The sequence below is a fragment of the Ptychodera flava genome, chromosome 7 (genome assembly GCF_041260155.1).
Source record: "Ptychodera flava strain L36383 chromosome 7, AS_Pfla_20210202, whole genome shotgun sequence".
In the NCBI taxonomy this organism is placed as follows: domain Eukaryota; kingdom Metazoa; phylum Hemichordata; class Enteropneusta; family Ptychoderidae; genus Ptychodera; species Ptychodera flava.
In genome coordinates, this window is record NC_091934.1 from 39041267 (window position 1) to 39053518 (window position 12252).

General features: G+C 38.1%; 1 protein-coding gene across 1 annotated transcript; it reads right to left on the reverse strand.

Moving 5' to 3' along the window:
• Positions 1-3184: 3184 nt before the first annotated feature.
• On the reverse strand, positions 3185-10981 carry LOC139137501 (alkaline serine exoprotease A-like). Its single transcript, XM_070705647.1, has 9 exons — positions 10885-10981; positions 9696-9820; positions 8818-8955; positions 8106-8238; positions 6415-6521; positions 5184-5331; positions 4725-4909; positions 3983-4154; positions 3185-3400 (listed from the first exon to the last, which is right to left on the reverse strand). Exons 2-9 carry the CDS (start codon positions 9798-9800, stop codon positions 3240-3242), a joined length of 1149 nt encoding a protein of 382 aa, XP_070561748.1. The 5' UTR covers positions 9801-9820; positions 10885-10981; the 3' UTR covers positions 3185-3239.
• Between the last annotated feature and the right edge of the window lie 1271 nt (positions 10982-12252).

The window sequence follows — 12252 nt, forward strand, 5'->3', positions numbered from 1 at the left end:
TTCATCTGTTTGAATTCAAGATATAATGTTAGAATGATAGGTTTGGAGATGTTTATATAAAAGATATATAATGTCTTGTGTGTTTATTGATCTGTTTTTCCAAAATGTAGAGCCTACAAGTTAGTAAGGGTCATTCAAACAAGTGCAGGCATTATATCTTTACAATTATTTCTGTTACAGGATATATATTTTCTCTCTCTCACTGCATGGAGTTGACGGGAGCAATTCACTGCCTTCAGATCACATGAGATAACCAGAACAAACGAAGATATTGTATCTTTAAGGTAGAAGCGCCTTGGGACAAATATTCGCACTCTCAAACTTGTACAATTCTTTTCTGATATACCACTTGTGGGGGTTCATTTTAAAGATCTTGGTCTAAGAAAAGTTTCATATGCTTAGTTTTTCAAAATTCGAAAATTTTGTTTTTCTCCATAGAGTTAAAACAGAAGGATGGCGGCCATGTTGAATTTCAAATGTACGTGATGTTATTTGTTTCTCTAGTACCAGAATTTGCACGGTGACCCCGATTTTTATTCTTAATTTTGAATGAGAATGGTTGAAAGATGCCTCGAGGAAAGTTTGAGCAAAAGTTTAAGTCTTTCACTTTTGAGGCGCATACTACCTTACTAGTTCTGTCAAGTGATTCTTTATCAATGTTCCGCCCTCCGCGAGGGGCACAGGTTGATGAAATCTACATACGAGCCGTCACGAGAGAGTTTGGTCATGCGCGAAATCGTATCGCTGAGAAATTATTCGTTCTCGACATATGTTCTTGGCTGCTATTTTACGTCAATAGATGTTCGCGAAGACAAATTGTGAGGTGAAGATATCGAGTGAGATAAAAAATGACGGAGCGTTTTACTATGGCGCACCTGTTGTTTGAACGGATTTACGCATCGCTGGCTAGAGAATCGAATGGGACGGACGCGAATGGCAAGGTTTGAAACACGCCCCCAACGACTGGTGGTAAATTTTGCTCTTATGATTAGCATCAAATCGCACTGTTTTGTTTATTTATCAAATTTCATATGTATGTATGTATGTATGTATGTATGTATGTATGTATGTATGTATGTATGTATGTATGTATGTATGTATGTATGTATGTATGTATGTATGTATGTATGTATGTATGTATGTATGTATGTATGTATGTATGTATGATATGTATGTATGTATGTATGTATATATGTATGTATGTATGTATGTATGTATGTATGTACGTATGTACATACGTATGTATCTGTGTACGTATCTATGTATCTATGTATCTATGTATATGTACGTTTGTATATGTATGTATGTACCTACACTCGTACGTATACGTAAGCATGCAAGCATTCGGGTATGTGTGTCACTCTGTCTGTTTGGCTGTCAATTTTTCCTTCTTCGTTGTTATTTTAGGGAAACATTTCTAATCACTGTATTCACTCGTGACAATCCTAATTTTGGTTGACTCATTGGGTTTGACATCCATCGAACAAACACTTTGCCAATTCCGCCATCGATAACCTTAAAGCACGGTTACTTTAAGTAGAGTAACCTTGCTTAATTAAGGTAGCATGCGCCTCGGGGACAGATATTTGGACTCTCAAACTTTTACAATTCTCTTCTGATATACCACTTATGGGGGTTTATTTTAAAGCTCTTGGTGTAAGAAAAACTATTTACCACCTTAGTTTCTTGAAAATCGAAATTTTTATTTTTCCCCATTGAGTTAACACAGGGATGATGGCTATTTTAAATTACAAATATCGGTTGTTTCCTCTAGTACCAAAATTTGCATGGTGATCCCCGATTTTTATTATTGATTTCGAAAAAGAATGTTTGAAAGATTGCTTAAAAGTTTGAGAAAAGGTTTTTAAGTCTTTCACTTAAAAGGCGAATGAATCACAGCGTATTGAACATTAAAAGAGTTTGTCAACATCAGCCGGTTAGAATAACTGAAACTGGGCGATAAGGGTTCCTAGTTTCATAGACCTTTTGAAATTATAATAAATTGGGACGGGAGTTTCACAAATATTGTTTAAATGCCCTCTGTGGATTTGGAATACAAGGAAGTCGTTTTATTAGTGACATCAACTTTGCATAAAATGATGTGGGGTTTTATTGAAGGAAAACATCTAGTTTAACAATGTAACCTATATACAGCAGTGTCGTTAGCCTGACTCACACACATTCGCCACGGGCTCATCATGAAGGAACTTTCCACTCACTTGGGAATTAAGGGAATTATAAGGTAAGCATGTCTTTGAAAATAATGTCTATTGTAAGAAACTGGACACACAATATGTTCCCAATCTCATTGTAGGCCCTCAAACAATGGTTCATAGCTCAGAGACGGTTTTGCGGGCGCTATTCATGGCAGGCAAAACGCTGAAACAATATGCAACCAGAATTTTCAGATTATAGTCATGTAACTTCGCTCTGCATAACGCTATGATTTACATATTACTAGAAAAGTAATCCATTCTCTGATACTTATTTTTGGTAAGGACTCGAAAATCATGAGAGAGGTTAAGCAACGTGTGAACGCGGCACGACATGAACTTCTGCAATGACGTCATTGAATGGTGCGTGAAGGAATGTCTTTGTAACATACTAGTGACAATATGCCCATGAGTGAGTGTGATCTCTCAAAATATATGCCTAAAGACTTCGATATTTCATGGTGCAAATTCACAAAGTTAACGTTTGCTAAAAACTTGTGTCCCCTTACAGTAAGTTGAAATGTAAATGTAAATCAATACCAAGTGTCATATTCACAGCGACAGGAATATACATTGTATTTAAGGTCGTATGCGCCTCGAAAGTGAAAGACTTAAACTTTTGTTCAGACTTTCCTCCAGGAATATTTCAAAAATTCTTTTTCAAAAATTGTTTCTCTATTTCAAAAATTGGGGGTCTCCGTACAAATTTTAGTACTAGAGATACAAATTATCCAAGATTTACCGATATTTGAATTCAAAATGGCCGCCATCTCTCTGTTAACTCTTTAAAAAATTCGATTTTCGAAAAACTAAGACGGTGAAAAGTTTTCTTACACAAGGAGCTTCAGAATGGACACGTGAAAATCACCTTTCATGGCAAAAAATGTGACCGCATAAATGCAAGTAGAAATAATGATAGAGTACACAGATGCTGATTATAACACTTTATTCAACAGTTATGTTCCCAGTTTACAAAGCAAAAAAAGTATTATTTATTATTCGTGAATGTTTTTTCAGGTGCGTGATTCACGGCATTTGTGGGTCCCTGGTGTACAGCAACAGGTTTGGAGTTCCCATCTCCTCCCGAGCATCACTGATTCTGTCCGGTGTGGCCTGTTCAATGAGTCTCTGGGCGACTTCCTGGTGGGTCGCGTCCTCCTTCCCATGTAGCATGAGGGCAGCAACGCCTGAAAGTTCGATTGTTGTTGAAAAGATACGTTGTTACATTAAACTTTTGATGCAATGAATTACGCAAGTAGAGGGAAGAACCATTTGTTGATTGTGTTGGCATTGGGGTGTGATTTGTTGTTTGTTTAACTGGAAATCGTGTGTCAATTTAATAATTGGTGTCTCGTGAACACATGTACACCTTTAAAGGGCCCGGACGGCAGGTGTAACTTGTGATGATTTTTTTCACTATTTTTTTTTTATTTTAATTTCAACTTCAATTTCTTATTCTACTTTCAACACATCTACATGCACACATTCTCAAAACCCTATTTTAGCTTGAAAGTAAAACCACAAAAATAATAGCTAAAAGATACAGCAAGTGGGCCTTAAAAAGAAAAACAGTGGAAAATCATTAAAAAATTGCAGCTACTGGCGCTTAAAAATATCAAAAAGTAGAAGGATAATAAAGGATTATGAAGAAGTGACAATAGATAATTTACATAGGAGTATTAAGCACAGGAAGAGCCAACTTATAAATGAGCGGTAACTTGTAAATTGATCGCTACAAACGTTTTGTACATTGAAGTTCTGATACCGACCTGCAATGTGCGGACAAGCCAAGGAAGTACCACTAAGAACAGCCGTGTCGGTCGGACTGCGATAATATGTACTTCTGATGGAAGACCCCGGTGCAAAAAGGTCGACGCAGGGACCCCAATTTGAGAAACTTGACCTGGCATCGCTACTGGTAGACGAAGCTGCTGTGAAAGCCTGTGAAGATATGAAATCGTAACAATTAGTCGATACTGAGAGAGAGAGAGAGAGAGAGAGAGAGAGAGAGAGAGAGAGAGAGAGAGAGAGAGAGAGAGAGAGAGAGAGAGGAGGGAGAGGAGGGGGGGAGGGAGAGAAAGAGAGAGAGACAGACAGACAGACCAAAGCAACACCATGGAAGATCAGCAGAGAGTCATAATACAATTTTCAGACATTGGGTTATCACTTTGAACTCTTTACAATACAAAATGACCCGTAGTATATCTTTATTTTGAAAGAATATGCAATTTTACATTCTGGTTTAGTTTATACGAACGATTTTAATTTAAGGCTCTTTTGAATATTATATTTGGTCTTGAAAAACACAATTCAAAGCTATTTGTCCTTCAGTGTTATTGAATTGGGGTTCAACGTGTAATTGCATGGATGTAAATCATTGGAAAAACGCTGTCCTCGAGTTAATGATGAAAATTTCTGCAAAGAATATTTTGTTAAGATGAGACATTTAATGACTACAATATTTTCCGGTTTTCTTTTTCTATCGTGTAATTATAAGTAGCTTAGCTCCACCTTAGGTGCACCCTCAGGTGAGTACAAACAAGCGTCGTCATCCAAATTGCCAGCGGAAGTGACGTAGAAGAAGCCAGCGTCAACAATGCGACCAACGGCATCATCAACAGTTTGACTTTTACTTCCTCCAAGAGACATTGATACCACACCTGGTTTTGTTCCTTGAGTAGCAACATAGTCCATAGCTGTGAAGAAATAATTTACCTCTTATTTAAAGGTTTTTCTAAGCTGTGATCAACTGACTTAGAGGTACATCGATTTGATTCCTCTAGCTGTAGATGATGATGACGTTTACGATTGCGGTAGTGATGATGATAGATGATGATGATGATGATGTGATATATGATGATGTCGAAAAGGTATCCTCTCTTCTCTCTATCTCTCTCTCCTCTCTCTCTCTCTCTCTCTCTCTTCTCTCTCTCTCTCTCTCTCTCTCTCTCTAACTCAGTGGACACGTACCATAAATTATGTCATCAAGTACACCATATCCGCTACAGTCAAGAACACGGACGCTCCAAAGAGAAACTTTCTTAGCCACTCCATACAGGGCGCCCCCAAGGATACCAGCGCAGTGAGTTCCATGACCATGACAATCACCATCCGGTGCCTTCGAGGGAATTAAAACATGTTTCCTCACTGTGTCGAGGGTATTTGCTGTATCTCACATACATCTACCTAATCTCGATGAACTATTCTGACATATTCTGATATATGAACTATCTGATGTTTTTCAAATGGTGACTATTCAAAATTTATTTTGTTTCAATCTCAGTATGCAATAAACTCCCTGTGTGAGAAAAGACCAAAATTACTTCAAGAGTTGTTGCTTCGGCTTCCGATTATTTCGCGCACATATGAAATAATATCTGTTGGAGTTACTTTAAAATAAAGAAATGTAAATTTAGACAAATTGTTTGTCACCAAACAAATACATGAGTCTGGTCGTTTGACGACCAACGTTACCATACTGGCAGTTAAAGACTGTACCAGAAGTGACCTGAATATGATACCGTGTTAGGAGACAGAGCACTATTTTACACTCTTTCCAGTCTTTTTTTTTTTAATTTGAAAACTTTTGTAAGTCAAATGATGATGTTGACCCTGTACAAGTTCGGAGGAAATCGATAGTGCCATATCTGCTTGAAAGCTTTAAAGGGAGGCGGTCGTCGGAACTGGGCCCAAAGGTCGCCAGGGACCCCTACGACCGATGTAAACACTGTATGCAAGGTACGTTGGTGATTGATGAAAATTAAAACATGTTATTCATAATGTACATCATAAAATTTAAATGTTGCAGCTATGTTAACATGACACATCTATATATAGTAAAATGAATTGTTTTAAAACAAGAAAGAGCACATGCGCAGTTCCGACGGCCGCCTCCCTTTAAAAGCGAAAACAGCTTTCTTCAACATTTTAGCAAGGTAATCGTAGTAGATAATATCGTAATTTCACTTGACGTGCATATGTAGGTCATAGTCGTGAAACATATTAATTGATAACCTATTTTTCTGAACATAAAACATTGAAAGAAAATGCCGCCTCTCAGCCATATTGGATTACCTTGCAAATCTAATCGAACCTGCATTGTCCTGGTATATTATTGTCCAATGCGTACAGTTATGTCCAAACTACAACTATTGCCAGCAGTCATGATAAATAGAGTCGGTAAAATGAAATTATGACTCACCGGTTCATCGACAACATCAATGAAATTTTGAGCTCTACCTTCAAAGTCGACGTGGTCATATCGTATTCCCGTGTCGATGACGTAAGCATTAACACCTTCACCGTCGCCTGTTCGTGTTAAGCAAGTGATATTTCATTTGAAAAGGTATCGTTCGATTAACCGAAGTGATATTATGAGGTTATCCCTCGATATCACCTCTTGGTGGGGTCGTATTGCTGCGAGTGCGGTTGTGGGCCGCATCACACGAGTCGAAGACGAGTGTGATGCGGCCCACAACCGCACTCGCAGCAATACGACCCTACCAAGAGGTGATATCGAGGGATAACCTCTTTATCATATACCTATGCCCACGTTATTGAATGAATAAATCTCGTATATTAAAATATGATACGTTTCACTGTGGTTTTTCTTGATGGACTACATTTGTTTGCGTCATCTTGCTAAGGCGGATTGATATACTAGCGTCTGACGTAATCTATCAGCTGGCTCATTGACAATTATTTTACGGTTGAGCAGAGAAATGCTTGAACTCTGTCATCAAACATGTAGGATATCTACCGAATCGGTACGGTACATGCAAGTGTTGTGTTTGGTATTATTTTCCAGAACGCATTTACCATGAATACATGATATTTTTGAAAGTTGTGCTTTTGAATTTGCCGGTCCTCCGACATGTCCGATAGCACTTTTGCTTGTCGTCTGCGCGTCTGTGCTTATGCACGGACGGAACAGCTGGTCTGTCATCGATCTGTCAGTGCCCGTACGGTGTGATGCTCTGCTCTTTAATTTGTTCAAATTGGTAGCACTACTAGCAGGTTAATCCGATATCGACACATGTGTTTTATTATTATGTTACCCCGCATTTCCCTATGCTTCAAAACCCTGCCACTTTTGGAGATCGGACATGATATCGTAAAAGTCAAAATCATAGACGGGCACCATGGTTTGTTTTGATCAGGGCGCCACCATGTAAGTAGTCCGGTATGCAAATCAACAGGCCGTATCAGGCTTTGTTATGTAAATCAACAGGTCGTATAACTTTTTCATATGCAAATATTCAATTGAATGAAAGAAAGACGCGCTGATCATTCTTTTCATATGCAAATGAACAAGGCGTATCACTTTATTGACATGCAAATCAACATGATAAATCATGTCACTGAACTCAGTACAGACACAATACAGGGCATAGGTATATGATATTATTGCTTTGTCAATACCAATGAATTTTGTGACCTCATGCTCTCGGATTATAATTGGTCATGCGTCCGATTATCTAGCATTGTGGCCCCAGATGTTTTTGAAATCTACAAATTCACCAGCATCGCCAAAACTATAAAGTAATAGAAATAAAGTATCCCTTTCAGGTCCAAGATGGACTCAAGTAATGTTTGCTTTCGTCCATTATTGCTTAAATGAAAAAGTCGCAATGGCGCTTCCTTACACCATAATCTGTAAAAAAACGTTATGTAAATAAGAAGTGGAGGGGGAAGGGGCGGTGGAGATGAAAGGGGAACATCAAACTAACGCCAGAAAGGAGAAATGCAGATTATTTACATCATGAACTATATATCTACGATAAAGAACTTAAATGGCAGAACTGGAAGCAATATTCTCTATAGCCAAGGAAGTCACATGCACTAAACAAGTGGCAATTATGGCGCCATTGCAAAATTATTCTCTTTCCTCACTTTCTGGATAATATGCGTTATCAAGCGGCAGGTCTCTTTGGTCGATACGATCAAGACCCCAGCTATCAACCTCGTATTCCTTCTGGTACAGTTTGTTTTCTTCGACATACTTGACTTCTGGGAATTTACTGATCTGTAGAAGAAGGAAATCAACCGTAAAAAATGTAATTAGGAACAATTCTTATGTTTTCTGATGTTTGCGTCTCTGAACACTGTGTAGCCTTTGAATTTTCTATTGCGTGCAGCTGCATATTCAATCTTATTAAAAGCAGATGTAGGGATGCCGACACTTGACAGTCTTCGTTAGCTGCCAGTCGCCTAAGTGGTGGGGCGACTGGCAGCTAACGGCGACAACAATGAACATTAGAGATGGAAAAGTCGCAATCTCTCCATCTGATTTTAATCAAATTGCCGCATATCCTAATAATGTCTAAAGATATAATCTGTTTGTTACGGACAAGTTCCACACGATCAGTCCTGACGGATAGACTCGTACCTCTAGCTTGAAATAAACTGCCATCTTGAAAATTTATACTATAGCCTTACGTGTACAAGGACACCCGAAAATAATCTTGTGGAAATTTGAACACTTAAAAGAAAAATACAATTAAACCATGTCATAACTCAAAGCATAAATGCATTGGTTTCTGCACAATGTCGACTGAACTGGAGTGCGGACACTGTCTAGACACGAGCAAATTCAAATTTTTACCTTTTCGGCCATGTCAGCCCCAATGGCGGCTGAGAATCCATTGACGACGTAATCAAAACGACGGAACACAGGGACGTTCTGGAACCTCGCTTGCATACGTTCGATTACTCGTTCACGGTCGAATTTGTCAAAGCCATCCTGTAAGTGAGCACAATAGGATGAAGTTAAAGCATGATATTGCTTTCACACTTGAGATGCTTATGTAATGACTGGGAAGCTCAATTAGAATACAATAAGGAAGGTAAAGCAGAATCCCATACTGTTTTCAGTTCAACGATGCTTCCCGTTGTGACTAGAAATGTGAATTCAGTACTTCCCGCAGAGGATTGTATTGTCTCATATTGCATCATAACCTCATCAGCCGCAAGCAATGGGACATTGGTTATAATTAGGTTTTAGAACAAAAACATTTCGGTTTTCTGTCAAAGTCCCGTGTCCCGAACAACTTTAACATTGGTATACGATTTTCTAAAATATTTAGTTTCCCGTAGACCGCGACGGTCATGTTTTGAACTTGATAGAGGGTTACTGTTAAGAACTATCAAAGATACCCGTGGATGACGTTTGTATGATTTGGGCGATGAAGTTCACAACATTTAGAAATTTTCAGGCTAAGTTCGCAATGCTTGAGAGCATTGTTTTCTTGAATTTGATTTTGCAAATTTGGTATCCCGAAAATTGCATTCACTTGAGCAAATAGACAACACTTCAAAGGTGAGTACGACAGATTCAAGGCAGATGAGGACGACAAATCATAGAACAACATAAATTATCTTTCAGCATAAGAATTTTGTTTGGTAGCATATTATAGAATAGTCAAGTGTTCCGAGTTAACGTCAGCGACTGAAATAATAAATTGTAGGACGCTATATAATTACCTTTAAGACAACTATCCGTCTCTCCTTCAGTTTCTTCTCCAAACTTGCTGATATAGATGCACTGGACACCGCCACCAGGCAAAGGATCAGTAACAAGACTCTCATTTTGTCAGTAGATGGTAAACCTGTTAAGCAGTGTAATTTATGAAAGGAAATTGCAGGTAAACAAATAATCCACTCTTGGGACTTAATACACCGAATTGACTATAAAAAGCAATCTTAAAGTTACTGTGAAATGCCTACACACAATTACAAAACTTCCCATATCAACATAATTTTCGTGATCAAAAGAAGTTGTGTTCTCGACATAGTTTTGTATCTAGTTAATTTATGTTAATACATGAATACGTGCTCTAAACAGTGAATCTCGAAGCCTACTGATAAAGTATATATTTACCGTTCGCAAAGAAGTTAAAGCCCCATTGGCTGTATACATTTACCGTTCGCAAAGAAGTTAAAGCCCAACTGACAGTATATATTTACCGTTCGCAAAGAAGTTAAAGCCCCATTGGCTGTATCTCTCTGTATTTGCTTACTAAAGATAAATATCATGAAATCTTCGTAGATATGTTTTGAATCCCCGTTATTAAGCCACGTTGGTTTTTGAAAATGTCAAATTTCAATTCTTTGTGATAGATTAATTCAAGCGCTTATACACCGTTCATTTGAGGAGGCCATATGTGAATTTCAACCCGAAAATTGTTAGTTGTTTATATCTGAGTTATGCGTTCGTCGCCAATATTTTAAACAGGTTCTGTGGCCTGTAAGCATTTTAGATATGTTGCATTTGACGTCAAACCATCTTATAAGAAAAAATGCTACATATACAGTTAAACCTTTGAGTGTCAAAGTCAACTTTTGTTGCCTTTATAGAATATGACACAGCCAGCAACTTTTTCCAGAATCCAGACAAGTTTTTTCATATTTTTCTCAAAATGTTTGGTCAGAAATTGCAGCCATTGAAATTGTATGTCAATTTCGTCCAAAATTATCAAAAAAATACAGGAAAACTCATAAAGATTGGTAAAATGTGACACTGAATTTTTGGCGGGAAAAATTACAGCACTCAAAGGGTTAATGCAGCTTTATGATAATTCTACGCTTAACTTACAGAAATACTCTAAATTTATTGAAAAGATTTGCGATTTTTATATCTTTTGTCACCCAGCAGGGTAACCAATATACTCACATCTAGCGGTCGATATTCCAACACTGTTCTATTACACCTTTTCCTCGCAAAGTGCCAAATCGTTACTAAGTTGACCAAATTGTGTTGCATGCCCAACAGTTAAATTCAAAGTTTCCATTTGAAATTTTGGAAGTTCAGTGGTTTCATGGTGTACCTATGGATAGTTCATCTCATTATACTGGATATCAACACTATGGAATAAGATTTTTTACCATCTACTCTCAAAGTTAAGGGATATACTTAGAGGTAGATGTGACACCCGCAATAATGCAGTCACCCACCAGCGGATTGGTAGGCAAAATAGAGCTCACGTCTCGAGTCGAACACTGACATCGCTTGCTCAATGCCGGATTTCAAGCGGTGAACGACGATAGTGCACGCACGTGTCGCATGCCTCAGTACAAAGGCTATCATAGGAAACATTTTTCACTGGTGATCCGTTTAAAAATAACTGTGCGTCAGCCTCTGCGACGTCAAAATGCAGGAAAAAAACTAGTCTGGGTCAGGTATGCGCCATTCTATTCACGGCACTGATTGGACGACACTATGGAACATGTTGATTGGCTAAGGGGAGCACCTGCGTCTGCTGCGTCCGCTGCAGTGTTATATGTTATTTCAAATTTCCAAAACAAACAAAAAAATAATTCGATTCTGTGATTCGGATGAAGTACGCTCTTTCACAAATATATCACCTCGTACGGCGTTTTGCATAATGAAACACATTGATTTTTGAAGACTTGTGTAATGTTCATGTAACTGCCCCCCCTGCTTTGTTGCTGAGTAACTGTCAAGGGCGCAGTCATTTCGAACATTCCAGCCTGACATCACGCGCCACGCCCATCCGCCAATTTGCCCAAAATCTGGACACATTATATATATATATATATATATATATATATATATATATATATATATATATATATATCAGGCTTAGGTGCACCAAAGAGCACAATTAAGTGACAGTGGGGAAATATGTTTCTAGCGTTCAGTGAAGACAGTGTGGTAAAGTTGTAAAATGGGATGATTATCTTACCATTAAAGTACTTTTACCTAATTGTTATGCATGTATTTCAAAACGAATGGTTTTTACTACCAACGCTTATGCTGACTATTGGGATATTCTAAAACCACTATAACAGAAAAGCCGTCACAACATATGCTGATATGAATGTGTTTGCGATATTAAAATCATGATGTAGGTCGTCGCTGCAGTGATGATTATCACTGATGTGAACTCGATGCAGTAGGCCAGCCACTCTGATATGCATCTACAAGCCGAGTTCACCACCCTCATTCTGTGCAACGTTCTTCACTATCAGTAGCCGAGCATTAATTGTATCTTTTGATTATAACTATGAAATTTAAAGT

Coding starts and splice junctions, on each gene's coding strand:
- LOC139137501 (XM_070705647.1), bottom strand. CDS start 9,800: ATGAGAGTCTTGTTACTGATCCTTTGCCTGGTGGCGGTGTCCAGTGCA. Junction 8,956..9,695: donor GACGGATAGTTGTCTTAAAG/GTAATTATATAG, acceptor GCTCACTTACAG/GATGGCTTTGACAAATTCGA. Junction 4,910..5,183: donor ACTTGATGACATAATTTATG/GTACGTGTCCAC, acceptor ATTTCTTCACAG/CTATGGACTATGTTGCTACT.